This window comes from Amblyraja radiata, chromosome 2, assembly GCF_010909765.2.
Source record: "Amblyraja radiata isolate CabotCenter1 chromosome 2, sAmbRad1.1.pri, whole genome shotgun sequence".
Classification (NCBI taxonomy): domain Eukaryota; kingdom Metazoa; phylum Chordata; class Chondrichthyes; order Rajiformes; family Rajidae; genus Amblyraja; species Amblyraja radiata.
This window is the reverse complement of record NC_045957.1, coordinates 84,785,664-84,806,352: the sequence shown is the minus strand read 5'-3', so window position 1 is coordinate 84,806,352 and position 20,689 is coordinate 84,785,664. Positions and strand designations below refer to the sequence as shown.

Sequence of the window (20,689 nt, the reverse complement as noted above, 5' to 3'; positions counted from 1 at the left end):
AAAATGTACCACTCCGTGACTGGGGGTAGATGACCGAAACTTTTGGGTCAGGATGTCCAGCCAAGAATCGCGCGAAGCGGGATTCCACGGATGACAGGGGCCTGCCCACCGGCTGATCCAAACGCAGCATGATCGGCTCCAACGTAGCGGCGTTGACCAAGCGCTGACGCCTGACGTCCACCATGAGGGAATGCGCCTGGAGGAAGTCGGCCCCGAGCAATGGCTGGGAGACATCAGCAATGGGAAACCGCCACGAGAAATAGCAGGAGCCGAAAAAGATCGGGACCATGCGCACTCCATACGTGCGGATGGGGCTGCCATTCGCCACCGTGAGGACGGGCCCCCGCTTACCGGAACGAATGTCGGCCAGCAAAGGGGGCAGGACGCTGAGCTCCGCTCCAGTATCAACGAGGAAGCGGGTCCCGGAGCGCCGATCCCAGGCGAAGAGGTGGTGAATTTGGCAGGCCGCCGCAGGGACTATTGGCAGCCAGCCCAGGCGTTTCCCGGGAACGTGCACGGCTGGCGGCATTGTCGTGCTGCAGCACCCCAGCGCTGATGGAAATAGCACCAGCGCCTCAAGTTTGTGTTACTTGGAGCTTGCCTGCTCCTGCTGGTGGTGCCTGCAGCTTGCTGGCGCTGGACTGCAGGTGCAGTACCCCTCACTGCCGCTGGGGGGCGATCGTGCGGCCCGTCGGGCTGGAGCTGTCACTCCTTCCACAGCTCCCCCGCCCCATCGGAGGAAATCGGGAGCTGCCGGGGTGACGTCATCGGGGCGCGTCGGCCTCAGCGCGACCCCGTCTCTGCTGACGGCCAGCGCGCTGACGTCATCAGGACGCGCCATCCACAGAGCGTCGGCACGCCTCCCGAGGGCCCTGAGGTCGGCAAAGGAGGCGTCTGTGAGCTGCAGACGAATGTAGGCCGGCAGCAGATGCAGGTATGTATATTCGAACAACAGGCATGGCGTGTGCCCATCCAGGAGAGCCACCATCTCCTTTAGGAGGCTAGATGGCCGTCGGTCGCCTAGGCCCTCCATATGCAGGATCCTAGCAGCACGCTCCATCCTGCTTAGGCCATAAATCTGGAGCAGGAGCTCCTTGAGGCCGAGATATTTATCAGTGTCTGGGGGGGCTGCGAGGAAGTCCGTGACCTCTTCAAGCGTGTCCTGGTCGAGGGCCCCCACCAGGTAATAGAAGCGGGTGGCATCGACCGTGATGCCCCGCAGGTTGAACTGGGCCTCCGCCTGCTGGAACCAGATGAGCGGCCGGGTGGTCCAGAAGTTGGGCCGTTTCACCGAGACCGCGTCCAGAGACAGGGCCGGGCCGGCCTGTGAGGAGGTAGGGCTTTCTCTTCTCTCCATCATGACGCCAATGGAGCGTCGGGGGTCACCAATGTAGTGCGTGGGTCTCAAAAGGAAGCACGAAGTCCAGTGTTTTGAGAGGCACCTTTAATTATGTTCCTCCCGGTTGTAGGGAGGTCCAAACGAGAGAAAGATGGCACCTAAACCCCTGCCTTTAAACCCTCTGGTTAAGGACCGCCTCCGGACTGAACCACTCCCGTGCCGAGGGGTTCGACAGTATGATGGCATGACCCTTGGGAGCCGCCACAATATGGCCCCACCAGCACCTTTTATAACATTAGCGTTACATTCCTGATTTTATACTTTAGTCCCCTTGAAATGAATGTTAGCATGACATCTGCTTTCCTTGCCACAGATTCATTCTGCAAATTAACCTGTTGGGAATCCTACCCCAGCACTACCAAGTCCTTTTGCACCTCTGATATCCAAATCCTCTTCCTATTTAGAAATGAGTCTATGTATTTATGACCGAAGTACATGACCGTCCAATTTGATTTGGTTTATTCCATTTGCCATCTCTTTGCCCACTTTCCCAACCTGTCCAAGTCCTTCTACAGTCTCCTTGCTTCCTCATCACTACCCGTCCCTGCACCTTTGAATAGGTGCTCTCTTTATGGAGTTAGTACGTTCTCTCCGGGTGATCTGGTTTCCTCCCACATTCCAAGGAGGTGCAAATTTGCAGTTATTGTGTGGTTATTCTGTTATTCTGTAAATTGTCCCTAGTGGGTCGAACTGGTGTACAAATGATTGCAGTTCAGTGTGGATTTAATGGGCCAAAGGGCCAATTTCCATGCTGTATCACTAAACTAAGTTAAACCAGTGTTCCCTAAACTTAGCATCTTTGCCTGTGATACTTACAAGGACATGCTGAGTATGAACTCCTAATCTCTCACTTTTAAATGCCTCCCACTTACCAGATGTTGTTTCCCCTGTAGCAGCTGCTTCCAATCTGATTCCCCCATGTAATGTCGTGTCTTGTTCTGTCAAAATTTGCCTTGGGTTCTAAATTAATTGACCTACTTTATCTTTATTATAACTATATAACACCCGCACACTGCACACCGCACACCACACACACACTTCCGTAACTTGTCAGTCCTCATTCCCTGAGATAGGGTCAAATACAGCTTCCTTTCTCGTCAGATTCTTTACGCACTGCTTCAAGAAACTCTTATGAATACATTTTATGAATTGATGTCCTTAAGGAGAGGTAATTGCAGCCATTATTGGGGAATTTAAAATCCCCTATTACTAAAAAGATATTGCTTTTGGACTCTTTTGCGGTCTGCATACATATCCATTCTTCTAATTTCCACTGATGATTAGGTGCCCCATAGTGTAACCCCATCAGAGTGACCACCCCTTTCTTCCAAAATATTACTTATATAGCCCAATCTCTTCTGTGGTTTCTTACCAAAAAGAGAAACACAAAATCTGGTGAGTGGAGTCATATTACTGCATATCTAAGAAATAGTTCGAATGTCCAATTAAATGTAAGCAATTCTGTTAGCAATTGCAAAGATAGAAGCTCAAAGTGACACTACTTTTGCATTTTTTTAAATCTAACTGCTGAAGGAACTCAGCAGGACTAGAAGTATCTGTTGGAAGGAATTGTCAACATTTTGGGTTGAGACTGTTCATCGGGACAAAATGGGGAATGGGAAAATAACCAGTATAAAGAGGAAAGGTGGAAAGGTGAGATAGGGACCAGTAAGTGCTGGATGGACCATGGGATACATGCATGGGTGGAGAAAGGAGGGGTGGACCTCAGAGACAGATGGGATGATAAGAAGATACTGGTGCTGGAATCTGATTTTTTTTTTTAAATGCTAATGTGAACCATTGTGGGAAAGATGAAGGCCAGGTGAAACCACCTAGAGGAGGGGATCTGGTGGGTGAAATGTGTGGGTAGTTTAGTTTAGTTCATCATCATGTGTACCGAGGTACAGGGAGGACTTTCTTTTTTTGTTGCATGCTATCCAGTCAGCAGAAAGACGATACATGATTATAATCAAGCTGTCCAGAGTACAGGTGCAGGATGAAGTTGAGTAGAGTAAGAAATGCTGCTGTTGGCGTAGAGGTTTAAAAGAGTGGAACGATTGTAATGAATGATTGCAGGTCCACTTCTGGGGCCAGAATGTAGAGAATCGCCTGGCTGGTGGATAGAACCAGGAGGGGGTCGGGGACATAGTGGCTGAAGGGGGAGGGATAGGAAAGGAAACAAAAAAATTAGGAGGACAGGAGGTTTACCTGAAATTGGAAAATTCAACGCTCCAACCATTGGTTTGAAGACTACCCAGGTGTAAATTGAGACGCTGCTTTTCTAGTTTGCTTGGACCTCACCCCAGTCGTGGAGAAGATCAAGGATTGACTGTCAGTGCGGGAATGGAGATGGGAAGAGAAGTTGAAATAACATGCAACTGGGAGCTCAGGGGAGGAAACCGGAGGTCCCAGTGAAAACCCACACGGTTCATGGGGAGAACGTACAAACTCCGTATAGATAGCACCCATAGTCAGGATCAAACCTGCGCAGTAAGGCAGCAACTACTGCTGCTCCATCGTACTTGTTCACTTAGCCAATTTACTCATTAACTAAAGAACCAAAAATCTTATTCCCTTTGTCGCTAAATTTACCTGATCAGAGACATGTCCCATTCCCATCTACTGAGTCTTAATGAGCCTTTTTTCCTCCTCACTATTTCTGGAAAAAGCTCTTTGAGCTGAAATGTTATCAGTTCTTCTTCCCACAGATGTGGCCTGATCTGCTTCATATTCTCAGCATTTCTATTATTTCATCATCAACTTGAAAAGAACCCAATAGAACCTAAAACGGAATGGATTATATTTGGAATAATAGTAGAAGATATCAATTTAAATAAAGACCAAAACGTTTTTTTTAATTATGGGTTAATAATTGGAAAGAAATTGATACAGGTGCACAACCTTTTATCCGAAAGCCTTGGGACCAGACACTTTTCGTAATTCAGAATTTGTCGGTCTTCGGAATGGAATTTTTTTAGCGTAGATTTTAATGGCTGGCTCAGTGGTAGAGTGCTCGGCTCATATCCGCAAGGTCGCGAGTTTGCGCCTTGATCCCGGCAGTAAACTCGGTCGCGAGTTTGAGTCTTCAATGTAGTTTTTTCTTGCAGAATAAATGTTTGTATGAAATGCAGTGTAGGAGAGGTGTACTGACTGTGTGGGCAGAACTTTGGAAGTGATTGCCCACCAGTCTAAAAAGCCGCTGTGTCTCCCTGTCCCTGGGATAGCAGGGGGCGATCAAACAGCACAATACCTCCCTCCCCCTCCAACTCCAGAGGAATCCGCTCCCTAATGGGCCGCTACGGCGACAAGTGGCAGTATGCCCACAGCCCGAGCTGCGCCCCCTCATCCGCCACCCCAAGAACAAGACGTACCTTGCACACCATCAGCTTCTGCCCCTACGTGTTCCTCTGGAGTTGGAGCGGGGCTGGGCTGGAGTTGCTGCTGGCTGTGCGTCTCTGGGATCTCCGTGCTTGCAGTGGGCCTGGGGGTCGGTGTCCCATTGCTCCTGACGTCTCCGGCCACCCCCCTGGACTGGAGCTGAGACTGGAAACTGTACCGCCCTTGCCCCCTCCCTCTGCAACTGCAAACAACCCCACTCTCCTGCAAGGGCGGTACAGTTCCCGGAGGATGGCAGGTGGCCGGAGACGTCAAGACCAACAGGAACCCGCTCCCCGATGGGCCCCTACGACGCCCCGAGCTGCGCCCCGTCATCCGCAACCCAGGTTCCTCTGTAGTTGGAGCGGGGCTGGGCTGGGCTGCTGTTGGCTGTGGGTCTCTGGGATCTCCGTGCTTGCAGTGGGCCTGGGGGTCGGTGTCCCGTTGGTCCTGACGTCTCCGGTAACAGTGCAAAGCCCCCGCGCCGGTGCAATGGGCGGGGAGCTGGAGAGGGGAGGGAAGGGGTCACACACATGGCCGGGAAGCAGAGGGGTGTAGGTGGGGTGAAACTGAAGCGAGCGACAATCTGCTGCTGCCTGCCCCGCTGAGTTAAAAAGTTCCCACGCAAGACTCACGAAACACTGTGTATCGTGAGTCTACCGTGGGAACTTTTTAACTCAGCGGGCAGGCAGCAGCATATTGTCAATTATTAACCCTCCCGCGCAATATATCCTCACCTTCTCTTTTATGAATGGGGATTTAGTTCCCCTTTCTTCGAGGACCGACCGGAGGTTCCGCTGTCACCTCTGCGGGCCGCCCTCGGTGAACGTTTTCAAGGACCTTTCTTCAAGGACCGAAAAAATGGCCGCTATTCGGAGGTTTTCGTTATTTGGATCTTCGGATAAAAGGTTGTGCACCTGTACTTAAATTTTGGAAAAATACAACCATACCAACTGTTAAAATGTGGATTAGGAATATGATGGACATAGCACGCCTTGAAGAAATGAGACTCCGACTAATAGATAAATATGACCAATTCTTAAGGAGTTGGTCTCCTTTCATCGACTTTTTGGAATCATGTGATGCAATGGTACCGTAAAGATTGCTGATTTCAGTTCATGCCGCGGATAGATCTACACCTCCGAATAAAGATTTGAAAATTTCTCTTTTAAGGGGCCTTCTCTCCTATTTCTACTTTCCACTTTTTCTTTTTTTTTTATATACACACTTCACGTTTTTCTATTCTCTACCATCTATTTTTCCTCTTTTTCCCCTTTCTATTGTTTTCTTTTTCTTGTCTTACTTCCCTTCTCAAAACATAAAAGTAGAAGTTGTACATAGAATGGATTACGGTATGACATAGTTGGCACCTAAAATAAGGTTCCACTGTACTGTTTTGTACTGTATTAACTTCTAATAAAATAAACAAAAAAAAAACAAACAAAATAGCTTGAAAAGTTTGTTCAATTACATTATGTGTGCAAAAAATGGATCGATCTAACTTATTTCCAATGACTCCAGGATAAATTATTTCATTTTCTTTAGCGGAGCTTGGGGACTGTGAACCTATTGAACATTCTTCGGAACTGGTGTCAGAATTCCGGTTTAATCCAAATCAGACAGAAGATATGGAAATAGATATTTATACTCAGTGGAAGGATTGCAGGTAAATTCTTAAAATACATCTCTTAAGAAATGTCTTTAGAGTGCACCTCTGCCTTTTTTGCAAGTACGTGATAGTTGTAGACAACAAAACAAGAGTTTTATTTGTCAGCGATATAGAAATATGACAATGCCTTGTTCTTGATATTTTTGAAATATCTTATCTTACAAATAGCTGCTGAAATTCCTTATGATACATAATATTCCTTTTCTTTCTTCTAAAAGAATAAAACAAGACTTTCTCTTCACAAATCTAGACACAATTAAAAGGAAAGTTAATGCTTAGACATAGTATCATACAGCACAGACACAGGCCGTTTGCCCCAAATTGCCAATGTCGACCAAGATGCCCCGTTACCACTAGTCCCAGCGACTAGCATTTGGCCCATATCCCTTTAAACCTTTCCTATCCATAAATTGTTCAAATGTCTTTCAAATATTGTTATAGTATTTGCCTCAACTACCTCCTGTGGCAGCTTGTTCCATATACCCACCACTCTATGAAAAGGTTGCCGCTCGGTTCCCATTAAATCTTACCTCTCTTGCCTTAAACCCATGTCCCCTAACTCGTGATTCCCCTAATCAGGGTAAAAGTGTCAATTTATACTATCTATTCTCTTGTACACCTCCATAAGATCACACGTCACCCTCCTTTGCTCCGGGTCCCAGCCTGCCAAACCTCTCCATGTAGCTCAGGCCATCAAGTCCTGTCAACATCTTTGTAAATTCTCTCTGAATAATACGTTGTATGGAATCAGCTGTACAACACGGAAAGAGGGTCTTTGGCCCAGCACGTCCATGCTAACAGTGTCACTAAACTGAACTAGTTCCATCTCTTTGGCACATGTCCCTCCACATCTTCCCTATCTATGTACCTGTTTCAAGTATCTTTTAAATGTTGAAATTGTACCTGTCTCTATTACTTTATCTGGTAACTTATTGCGCATAATTCCACCCCCCATGTGGAAAAATTATAGGACCCTTCTAATTTGTTCCCCTCTTATCTTAAACCTGTGCCCTTTAATTTTAGACTTTCCTCACATGGAAATAATAGATGGTGCTTTTATCGCTCCTGATTTTACAATTTTTTCAGGTCTGTCCTCGGCATCTTACACCCCAGGGGAAAAAAGATCCAGCCTCTCCTAATGACTCAAACCTTCCAGACCCAGTAACATCCTCAAATCTTTTATTGCACCCTGACCCTCTTAATGACATCCTTCCTATAGCAGGATAGCCAGATCTGTACACAATCTACCCATGTTGCCCATTTCATGTAATTATGTACCTGCATTCCGAGATATCACTGTTCTACAACAATCCTCAGGGCTCTATCATTTACTGTGCAAGTCCGATCCTGCTCTGTCTTACCAAAATGAAACACTTCGCATTTATCTGAATCAAACTCCATCTCCCAATCCTGGGCCCATTGACCTAACTTGGGGACTTCCAAACTTTTCAGCGTGAGGGCCACATAATATATTTTTACACATTTTTGCGGGCCATAGGAAAAAATAAAGAAATGCCAGTTTTATAAATTTAATGCAAGAGAGGCAGAGAGAGAGAGAGGCAGAGAGAGAGAGAGAGAGAGAGAGGCAGAGAGAGAGGGCATGTAGAGAGAGAGAGAGAGAGAGAGAGAGAGAGAGGGCAGGCAGAGAGAACCATAGAGGGGCGGGGAGAGAGAGCGAAAGGGCAGAGGGGGGAGAGGTAGGGCAGAGAGAAACGATCGTCGCCAACCCATTCTGACCGCTGCCGCCAAACAACCCCCCTCCCCATTGCACCCTTCTTCATGGCGGCCCTGTGCTGTCTCGGCACTGACCATTCGAGGGACTTACCCGGTAACAACACTAAGAGTAGCTCCAGTCCACCGTGCTCCCTGACTCGAATCGACTCGACGCCTAACTGACACACGCTCCGTCCAGCCCTCAGCTTGCTGCGGACCGGATAAAATCTCGTGGCAGGCTGGATGTGGCCTGCAGGCCATAGTTTGGAGACCCCTGCCCTAGCCGATGAAGAGATTGTTGTAATCATAGATTAATCTGCATGATTGGAGGAGGTTTCAAAAATCTTTGTAGTCAAAAATAAATGTGGGAGTTATTTTGTGTGTAGCACCGTCTTTGTCGCAGAGGAAAAATACGCCATGGTTTAATAAGTCATGTAAAAGGCATTTGCTGTCAACTAACTTCATTATGAAAAAGGTTAGTGTATGCTGATTCATCCATTGATTGAGGCAGTGTGCATTGAGGAAATGCAGTTCCAAAAAATAATGATGAATGGGGAGTGGAATATGTTGGAATAATTCAGGAACGCTTTTTACAAAAACAGGTAATGGAGAATGAACAGGATCCAAGAAATCCTCTCTGCTATTCGAGAAAATGGAAGCATGAGGGAACAAATATAGGAAATATTTTGAAAAATTTGATACATTTTAAGTTATAAATTGCTCTTCAAATAGCTTTGGAAAAATTAAATTGGAAAACAGATTATTCTCGTGTTCAATAATTAAAAGCAAAAAGTAGAAAATGTACCCAAAAAATGTCCTTTCTGAAAAAAAAATAGTGTAGGCTAGAAATTTGAAGGTAATTGATAAATTAAGAGTAGCTGTTTCCATTACCTTCTATACCACGAAGGTACACAAAAATGCTGGAGAAACTCAGCGGGTGCAGCAGCATCTATCGAGCGAAGGAAATAGGCAACGTTTCGGGCCGAAACCCTTCTTCAGACCCTTCGCTCCATAGATGCTGCTGCACCCGCTGAGTTTCTCCAGCATTTTTTTGTGTACCTTCGATTTTCCAGCATCTACAGTTCCTTCTTAAACACCTTCTATACCACTATGGCCTCCAAAGTAGGAACAATGGGTATGTTTGAAGGCAAGGAAATTGAAATTTCTTTGTACAGATAAATTGATAAGTTTTGTGTTCAGAGGGACCTGTGTGTCCTTAAATATAAATTGTTATAAGTTCATTCACAGGAATAGCATGCAATTTGGAAGGTTAGCAGAGTTGGCCTTTTTCAGAAAATGATTTAATTATAGGTCTTGCTACAATTATAGGACCTTGTCATGTCTCCATTTAAGGATTTTGTAGGAGTCTAGTTCCTACCTGAGGAAGGAAATCTTAGGATAGGAGGATTGAAATCATGATAGACAAGATTGATTCCTGGAATAGTGGAAAGATTATAGGAGGACTATATGATTATATTCAGCTACTCTGCCTGAACTCATTGGAGTTAAGAAGAATGAGAAACAAACAAAATTCTTGAAGTTTGATGGATTGATGCAGGAATGAAATATCCCTGACAAGGATATTTAGAACCAAATCACAGTCTTAAACTAAAGGTTTCCGAATGAGATGGGAAGTCATTTCTACATCCAGAGATATTGTAATTTGGAAATCTCTACCGCCAAAGGAACTCTTGCGCTCACCTCCGAGGCGTGTACATGTATATATGACCGTTTTGGAGTACTGTAAAGCCTCGTTTTTATGGACCTCGTTACAGTTACTGTAATTTCAGTTACAGCAGACTGACCTACTGATGGCTGCCTGTGCCGTTCCCAGCTCGGGCTGTCTCCCCCGCCACTCGCAGTGCGGGGGCCGCTCACGCCACCTCTCCTGCAACACGGAGCATTGATGGCCCCTGACTCATGCTGCCTTCCTTGCCGCTCGTAGTTTCAGCTGCTCGCAGCGCCTGCTGCCCCCGGTTTGCAACGCACCTTACTGGCGCGGTCGGTCGGACCATCCTCGCCACTCGCAGCACTGGCTGTCCGTAGCCCATGCCACCTCTCCCGGAGGTGCCACTCCCCGCCATTCGTAGCGCCAGCCGCTGCCATGGCCACTAACAACAATGCCCACCCGCTCATCCTCCCCTTCCAGCAGCCCGCGGCACCGGTTGTCTGTGGCTCACGCTGTTTCTCCTGCCGCTCACTGCGTGGCCACCACCGGTTCGCACTCTCTCTAACTCTGCTCACAGTACCATCAGCACCACCCCCGCCGTTCCCATGCTGCACTTGCTGTTTCTGCCATCGGCTCCCCTTATCTGCATTCCGGCCACATGTGGGCCGTGACCATTGATTCTGCTGATTTTGCCTCTCCCCTTGTCCATGTGACATGGCTTTTCTCAATCCTGTTTGACTCTTTAATTTTATTTGACAAATTTTATGCTTCTAATGTATTTTATAAAGCAAAGTGCACAAAATTCTCTTGCTGCATTTGATGAAAATATCCTTTTATGAGTGCAGTGATTTTTTAATATTAAACTAGATTTTGCAAAATATGCTGAAATTGTCACTTGAAATATCTCATAACACTATACATTGCAAATTACATTGCAAATTAGATGAGGTGACTTCCAAATTAGTATGCCAAATCTTTACTCACCTCTATTTTGTACGTTCTGATATTCTAGATATCCGGAAGTGGCGGCGCTGTGATACGGCTGCGGCTCGCCTGCAGTCTGTCTGTTTTTACTTTTTTGTGTTTTTTTTTGTCTAGTTTAGTAAATTTTTTGGTTATTAGGTGGTGTTATGTGTGTGGGGGGGGGGGGGGGGGAAACAGGGCTTTCTGTCTCTCCCTTCGGGGGAATGCGACTTTTTTGTCGTATCCCCCTTCTCTTCCCCCGTCTGCGCTGAGGCCTAATGGCGGAGCTGGCGGCCTCCAACCTGCGACCGACCTCGAGGGTCCGGAGGTAGAGCCAGCCAGAACTCACCAACGCGAGGCTGTCCGTCTTCGAGCTGTGGCGACGTCCGGGCAGCGGCACGACTCGGCGCTCCGGTGAGGGCGGACGGCGCGGGGCTGAGACACTCCCGTGCGGGCGGCACGGCTACCGGCTGGAAGGCGCTCCCGTGTGAGCGGCCTGGTTCCCGGCTGGAAGGCGCTCCCGTGGGGGCAGCCCGGTGTGGGGCTGAGACGCTGCCGTGTGGACGGCCCGGTGCGGGGCGGAGATGGTGCTCCGGCGGCTGAGGCAGCGTTCTGGCGGCGACCTGGATCCGGGGCTCGGCTGCGGGCCAGTGGATGACAATGTCGGGAGCTCGCAGGTCACAGGCTGGTGCCTGTTTTCCGGAGCTCCCGTTGCAACAGCTGCGTCCGCTGGACTGGAGGGCGGCAGCTTCGACCACCCCCGGGCCGCGGAGCTTGAACCGCGGGACTGATACCATCGCCCGGTGGGGTATCGCCTCGGCGCAGAGGGAGAAGAGGAGGGAAGAGACAGTAACTCTAAGACTTTTGCCTCCATCACAGTGAGGAGGTGTTTGGTGAACTCACTGTGGTGGATGTTAATTTGTGTTTATTGTGTGTTGTTATTATTACATGTATGGCTGCAGGCAACAGCATTTCGTTCAGACCGAAAGGTCTGAATGACAATAAAGGAAATCTAATCTAATCTAATCTAGTTCTGTTCAGCCCTAATCCCTGAGCTCGTTGACCTCTGGTGGCTCTTGGTTAAGCAGTGGTTTGATTTTTTTAAACTAGCATCCTCATTTTTAAAGTTGTTCATGACTTCAACTTTCTTGACCTCTATAATCTCCTCCACTTCAGCAAGTTCATAGGGTTCTGTTATGGTGCAGCGGCTAAATTATCATCTAAAGACCCAAATTCACCATGGCAACTAGAATTGAAATTGTTTTCAACTAGTTTTAATAATGAAAGCTACCGGATTGTCATGAAATCCATTTGATTCATAAATGTTAAATGTGCCAATCTTGCCTGTCCTTTCTCAGACTGCATACTCGCCCCATGTGATTGACTCTTAAATGTCTTGTGAAATGGTCTAGTATCATTACCACTGCTCAAATAGAGATAAACTACCAATCATTGACCTAGATACTGAATTCAAAGACACCGAAGAGGCTCCCACCCAGTCAACTTTGCAAAGTCCTTCACAAGCAATTCTGAATGATATGTGAATTGGGAGAAGTGTCCCATAGACAGGTCAAGCGATACATTAACACAGTTCAGCTCTGTAATCTCATGGCCTGGCAGCTGACTGGATAGCACGCAACAAAGAAAGCTTTTCACTGTACCTTGGTACACATAACGATAATAAACTAAAATAAACTTTATTACCTAGCTTGCCCAACCATTGTTCAGTGAGAAGTACAGTTGGACATGCCAGGAGAAGAACCAGGCATATTAAAAATAACTTATGGTACCAGGGTAGTGATGCTGCAGTACAGAACCTCATGCTGAGCAGCATTTAAAAAAAGCATGCAAAAGACAGGCAAGTAATCTCAAATGTAATGGATGAGTTCAAAGCTCTTCAAAGTCCTATATGTGATCAGGAATGATGGTGGACAATTTAACACCCAACAGGAGAAGGATAACATTGCCATTGTCAACTGTGTGATAGGTTAGCAAGTGGGTGCTGCAGAAAATCCCAAAATATTCATAATCATGTTATCTCAGAATTGCTGAACAAGTAAATTCACCCCAGCTCCATCTTGAGATCCCCACCAACACAGAGGCCAGTCTCCAGCCAATTCAAATTACTTGACATGATTTGCTGAGAGCATCAGATACAGCGAAGTAACTGTAATACATGGCATTCCAGCCATGGTACCCCAAACCTGAGCTCCAGAATTAGCTATGCCACAGGCCAAGCCTTTCCAGCACAGTTACTATGCTGACATCATCTCAATAATATGGAAAATTACCTAGATATCGCCTGCTCATAAAAAGCAGGACAAATCCAATTGGCTACTTACCGCCCAATCTATATACTCTGTATACTTTGTAAACAGTAAAGTGATGGCGGGTCTTGTGACAGAATTATCAACCAACAGTTATTCACTATCCAGTTTGAATTTCATCAGGATCACTGTAGACCTCAGTTTTGGTCCAACCGTGGACCCAATAGCTAAATTCCAGAGGTGTGGTGAGATTATTCCTTACATCAAGACTGTATTTGACAGGCATCAAAGCACATTGATAAAACTGGTCAAAGTGCATCAAAATTACGACCCCCAATAGTTGGGAGTTCTATAATTTATGCAAATGAAGACAGTGTTGTTGGAGCAATACAGCTCTCAAACAAGTTCTTCATTTGTCAGAGGTCAATCATTTCAGCTTCAGTGCAGGAGTTCCTCAGGGCAGTGTCCCAGGTCTAACCATCTTCAGCTGCATCATCGGTGACATTTTTTGAATTGTACGGTCAGAAGTAAGGATGTTCACTGATAATTTACATAATTTCAATTCCATTATCAACTTTTCATCTACTGCAGCAGATCATGCCTGCTTGCAGCAAGACCGAAACAACATTCAGGGTTGGGTTGATAAATGAGAAGTAACACTTGCACCACAAAATTACCAGGCAATGGACACCTCAACAAGAGAGCATTTAAGTACCTACCTTTGAAATTCAATTTAATTACCATTGCTGAGACCCCACCATGCATATAGTTGGGGGAGGGGGGAGTCACCACAACTGAACTGGACAGATACATACTTTTGATTTCAAAAATAAGCAAGAGGCTGGGCATCCTGCAGCGAGCAAAGTCTGAATGTGATGGAATAGATCTAGACAACATTCAGGGTTGGTTGATAATATGTGATGCAATACCAATAATGCTCTAATGAAGCTTGATACCAAGATGTAAAATTACCTCAGCTGTTTCTATTTGCTGTCTTGTAGATGTAGAAACCATCTCACGATGGCAACTATAATAAAATTGTGCCTTGCCTGTTTCAAAAACCTAAAGTTATGTATTTTCATTACTTTTGTCAGGATGGTCATCAGAAAGTGAGAAATTTACATTGTAGGCTTCGTGGTAGTTGCCAGTGATAGTGGCAAGATATTTCTATAAATAAGCCAATTTCAAAAATGATGGTGCAATAGCAAGACCCAAAATTCTTTGACTGAGACAAAGAATATAGGATCAGCTGACAGGAACTATAGCTGAAATATTCAGAGTTTTAGTCTGTTTTGAAGTCCCTATTGACTGCCTCTCCATCTACTGAAGAATAAAGAGGGGTAATATATTTTACTTAATTCTTTATGTAGCTTGTGAAGAATTTGTAAGATTAAGGGTAAAACAGGACTTAGTCATAGCATGGAATGATGTGAAAATAGAAGTAGACATAATTCCTGGTTTTACTTTCTCATTGTGGTAGGGGGAAAAGCCCAGCACAGGCAGAATTATGTTATCTGAACAAAGCCAAATGGCTAGAAATGTATGGAGTTAACATGCACATAGTCAAGGTAAGGTAATACAATTCTTTCTTTAAAAAAATAAAAATTGTTCAAATATGTGTATGTATGCATCTAATGCCTAATTGGTGTGTGATCTATATTAACTAGGGAAGAGATGGCTATGAATATTCTCTTGGATTGACACCAACCGGCATATTGGTTTTTGAAGGAACCAACAAAATAGGCCTGTTTTTTTGGTAAAGCAATTTGATTTCTTCTGTTGTAATTAACATTCTTGGAAAGCTGCTGATATTCCCCTGTAAGCACGTTTTCTTTATGTTGTACAGGCCTAAAATTACTCAGTTGGATTTCAGAAAGAACAAACTAACTCTTGTTGTGATAGAAGATGATGAGCAGGTGAGCAACAAGTGTAAGATGCACACAGGGATTCGATGTGGGTCAGTGCATGAAGATGCATATATGTTACTTCCTGCACCTGATTTGATTTAATCCAATCCAAATTGACTTTCCACTGATCATGTTCAACTATCCTAATGGATACATTAAGTTAATCTACTGGCCACCAATGCAGTATGATTTGCATTGTTATTTTAAAATGTATCAGCCATGATCATATTGAATGGCGGTGCAGGCACGAAGTGCCGAATGGCCTACTCCTGCACCTATTTTCTATGTATATATCAATGGATGGAATCTTTGAAAGTTTGGCCTGGTGACAAATTTGATCCAGCAGAGATTTATTTTCAGTTCAGTGTTGCCATTGTCATTTAAGTGAGGGAACCAACAGGCATTCATTTGCTCCATTGTATTTACCTTTCAATAACAATAAGCAACAATCGCATCCAATTGTGATCTGGATTAGATAAGTGTATTCCTTCTCTTTGTGGGGTGATTGAATGCAGAATGGTTACAATTCAAAATGAGGCCATTTGTCCTATTAAGTCCATGCCAGGTCAATGCAAGAGCAATCTAGTTAGTTTCATTAACCTGCTCTCTGCACGTAACTGCAACTTCCCTTAACGGCACTTATCCAGTTTCCTGTTGCATATAAAAACACAATTGGATTTACCTTCACTTCTGCTCCTGACAGTGTTTTCTGGATCTTAAACATGCACTGTATAGTTCCCCGAGTAACATTTTGTTGTATTCGTCACTTTTATTCTATGTTCATTAAATCAAACGTATCAATTTTTCTGCATCTACTCTGCCCATAGCTTGTATTATTCTAAAGACGTGTATGAGAATCCCTCATGATTCTTGCTCTTCCAATCTCCCAATTAAAGTCCATATTCCTGTTGCACAGTAGGTACAGCTTGTCAAGCTAATGACTTGTGAACTTTGCATATCTTCCTTATAACCTTGTGGTTTTCTACTGGGTGCTCTGGTTTCCTCCCTCGTCTCAAAAGACATTGATTGGTAGAATAATATTAAAATTTCCCTTGTGCAGGTGGATCATAGAATTCGGTGGTGGGAGGGGGTGGCGGTGGATGGGATGTTGCATGAAAGATCGGTAGAGGAATGGAATTGTTTTGCAATTTGACATATACTTGAAGTTGTGCATGTTTTTTTGTGTCATTAAAAATTAGGAACTTTTGGTAAATGTCTTCCGCATCGTATGCAAAAGCTTTACTTTTATACCGGACACACTACTTTATTTGTGGCCACGCAAGCGTTTTGTAAAGGTTCATTGTGACTTTTCATTAGAATCTTAGTCATAAGCTTAGGATCCCATGCAATTTACTTCATATGATTTCTCAGCATATCCATATCCAAATCCAATGTTTGTGTACTCCAGATCACTCTTTTCATGTACCCATTTTAAATTGTGCCCCCAGTTTATATTATCTCTTCTTATTCCTCTGCCAAATTCCAATACTTCACATTTCATAACATTAAATGTCAACTGCCATTCCACCAACCTATCTATTCCCTTGATGTATGTTACTGGCCTCGCTGCTCACCTGCCTCCCAAGATTTATGTCATTTTTATAGAACCACTCGCAGAGAGTATTAGATCCCACTCAGAAATTCATGGGTATAACACTAAACATACAGTTAACAACATTTCTTTATATGCAGACGATGTATTATTATACATCACAAACCCAGAAATTAGCATTCCACGTTTATTAAATCTCATCTCAATTTGGTTCATTCTCGGGATATAGAATTAATTGGAGTAAAAGCGAAATTGCCCATGAAAAGTTTGAATACCTTGGAATCTATGTGACCAAGAAATATACTTCTTTATTCAAATCAAATTTTCCTCCTTTACTTACTAAATTACACAGAAATATCCAATATTGGAAAACACTTCCCATCTCTTTATTTCATAGAATTAATGCTATAAAGATGATTTTTCTCCCACAATTATTATACTAATTCCAATCAATTCTGATATATCTTCCAAAAAGATTCTTCAAAAAAATCGATTCAACTGTTACAAATTGGGACTTTAAGAACCACAGAATAAATAAAAAAAACACTTATGCAAGTCCAAAGTTAATGGAGGATTAGCTTTACCAAACTTTCTATTTTATTACTGGGCAGTTAATATTAAAAATATAACCTGGCTGGATGACATTGATCAACAGCCAGACTGGCTAAAGATGGAGAAGGAGGACTGCTTACCTTTTGAAATAGGCTCGATTCTTTTAGCTCCGATTAATTTGAATAAAAAAACATCCGGAGGAAATACGATTATACATAGTGCTATACGTATGTGGAAACAATTAAAACCCACTCTAAAATTGGATAATTTATCGCGGTTTCTCCCGATTGCAAATAACCCTTCTTTTAAACCGTCTGTTTTAGATAGAGGATTTGTCCAATGGAAACCCCATGGAATTAAAATTGAGGGAGACCTTTATCAAAAAGGCATTTTTCTCTAATTTCAGGAACTACAGCAGAAATACGAGTTACACGCTAATAATTTTTTTAGATATTTGCAACTTAGAGACTATGTAAAACTACACATGCAAGACTAGATTTAGGGGCCAGAAACCCTTGATGAATGCTTGAATAGACATCCCAATACCAATAAATTAATATCTTATATCTATAATATCCTCTTAGATACTGAGGTTCCGTCTTCAGAATCATACAGACGAGCATGGGAAGACGAGTTGGTTCAACCCATAATAAAAGACACATGGGATGAAAGCTTACAATATATAAATCACTGTTTGTTAAATGCTAGACACTCCTTGATACAATTTAAAATACTATATAGATTACATTATTCAAAGACAAAATTAAATAGGATTTTTCAAAATATTTCCCCTCTCTGTGATAAATGTCAATTTCAAGAAGCCAACTTAACGCATACCTTTGTAACTTGTATAAAACATTTTAATTTTTGGGCGGACATTTTAAAATTATTTCTGAAGTTATCAATATCCAACTGGACCCAGATCCTAAATTAATAATATTAGGATTATCAGAACATAGCACAAACTTTACGATGTCAGAGTCTTGATTACAGTCTCATAACTGTGAAAAGATTAATACTAAAATTTTGGGGGAAACCAGCAGCCCCCACAATTAAAATGTGGATTACGGAAATGACTGTGACCTGGCATTTGGAAAAAATAAGATTTGTCTTAATTGACAAACCAGAATTATTTGTTAGAATATGGTCTCCATTTATTGAATTCTTGAAAAAGTGAATTGGTTTAACACAAAATCAGGGTTGAAACCTGAGTTTGGGATTGGATGAATAGTTATACTCAGCATCTCCTGGATCTATCTCCACAATCTTGTTATTGGTAATTTCCATTTTCGTCGTCTTTTTCTCTATTAGATTATAGTTTCTCTCATCTTTTTCTCTCTTTATCTTTATTCTTTAAAAAATAAAGGAGGAAATTATGCTAATAATGGAACAAAACCCGCTTATACTTCAACAGTATCCTTTTAAAATTGCCCATGAAAAGTTTGAATAACTTGGAATCTATGTGACCAAGAAATATACTTCTTTATTCAAATCAAATTTTCCTCCTTTACTTACTAAATTACACAGAAATATCCAATATTGGAAAACACTTCCCATCTCTTTATTTCATAGAATTAATGCTATAAAGATGATTTTTCTCCCACAATTATTATACTAATTCCAATCAATTCTGATATATCTTCCAAAAAGATTCTTCAAAAAAATCGATTCAACTGTTACAAATTGGGACTTTAAGAACCACAGAATAAATAAAAAAAACACTTATGCAAGTCCAAAGTTAATGGAGGATTAGCTTTACCAAACTTTCTATTTTATTACTGGGCAGTTAATATTAAAAATATAACCTGGCTGGATGACATTGATCAACAGCCAGACTGGCTAAAGATGGAGAAGGAGGACTGCTTACCTTTTGAAATAGGCTCGATTCTTTTAGCTCCGATTAATTTGAATAAAAAAACATCCGGAGGAAATACGATTATACATAGTGCTATACGTATGTGGAAACAATTAAAACCCACTCTAAAATTGGATAATTTATCGCGGTTTCTCCCGATTGCAAATAACCCTTCTTTTAAACCGTCTGTTTTAGATAGAGGATTTGTCCAATGGAAACCCCATGGAATTAAAATTGAGGGAGACCTTTATCAAAAAGGCATTTTTCTCTAATTTCAGGAACTACAGCAGAAATACGAGTTACACGCTAATAATTTTTTTAGATATTTGCAACTTAGAGACTATGTAAAACTACACATGCAAGACTAGATTTAGGGGCCAGAAACCCTTGATGAATGCTTGAATAGACATCCCAATACCAATAAATTAATATCTTATATCTATAATATCCTCTTAGATACTGAGGTTCCGTCTTCAGAATCATACAGACGAGCATGGGAAGACGAGTTGGTTCAACCCATAATAAAAGACACATGGGATGAAAGCTTACAATATATAAATCACTGTTTGTTAAATGCTAGACACTCCTTGATACAATTTAAAATACTATATAGATTACATTATTCAAAGACAAAATTAAATAGGATTTTTCAAAATATTTCCCCTCTCTGTGATAAATGTCAATTTCAAGAAGCCAACTTAACGCATACCTTTGTAACTTGTATAAAACATTTTAATTTTTGGGCGGACATTTTTAAAATTATTTCTGAAGTTATCAATATCCAACTGGACCCAGATCCTAAATTAATAATATTAGGATTATCAGAACATAGCACAAACTTTACGATGTCAGAGTCTTGATTACAGTCTCATAACTGTGAAAAGATTAATACTAAAATTTTGGGGGAAACCAGCAGCCCCCACAATTAAAATGTGGATTACGGAAATGACTGTGACCTGGCATTTGGAAAAAATAAGATTTGTCTTAATTGACAAACCAGAATTATTTGTTAGAATATGGTCTCCATTTATTGAATTCTTGAAAAAGTGAATTGGTTTAACACAAAATCAGGGTTGAAACCTGAGTTTGGGATTGGATGAATAGTTATACTCAGCATCTCCTGGATCTATCTCCACAATCTTGTTATTGGTAATTTCCATTTTCGTCGTCTTTTTCTCTATTAGATTATAGTTTCTCTCATCTTTTTCTCTCTTTATCTTTATTCTTTAAAAAATAAAGGAGGAAATTATGCTAATAATGGAACAAAACCCGCTTATACTTCAACAGTATCCTTTTAAAATTGCCCATGAAAAGTTTGAATAACTTGGAATCTATGTGACCAAGAAATATACTTCTTTATTCAAATCAAATTTTCCTCCTTTACTTACTAAATTACACAGAAATATCCAATATTGGAAAACACTTCCCATCTCTTTATTTCATAGAATTAATGCTATAAAGATTATTTTTCTCCCACAATTATTATACTAATTCCAATCAATTCTGATATATCTTCCAAAAAGATTCTTCAAAAAAATCGATTCAACTGTTACAAATTGGGACTTTAAGAACCACAGAATAAATAAAAAAAACACTTATGCAAGTCCAAAGTTAATGGAGGATTAGCTTTACCAAACTTTCTATTTTATTACTGGGCAGTTAATATTAAAAATATAACCTGGCTGGATGACATTGATCAACAGCCAGACTGGCTAAAGATGGAGAAGGAGGACTGCTTACCTTTTGAAATAGGCTCGATTCTTTTAGC

The 20,689-nt window shown here is 42.4% G+C and overlaps 1 protein-coding gene across 1 annotated transcript in view; it reads left to right on the top strand.

Moving 5' to 3' along the window:
* epb41l4b (erythrocyte membrane protein band 4.1 like 4B) overlaps nt 1-20,689 on the top strand; it is a 244,302-nt gene that overhangs the window by 85,848 nt on the left and 137,765 nt on the right. Inside the window, exons 7-10 of the mRNA XM_033049625.1 lie at nt 6,320-6,440; nt 14,536-14,623; nt 14,723-14,811; nt 14,902-14,971. Of these exons, the coding sequence (XP_032905516.1) occupies nt 6,320-6,440; nt 14,536-14,623; nt 14,723-14,811; nt 14,902-14,971 (368 nt within the window). The remainder of the gene's footprint in view (nt 1-6,319; nt 6,441-14,535; nt 14,624-14,722; nt 14,812-14,901; nt 14,972-20,689) is intronic.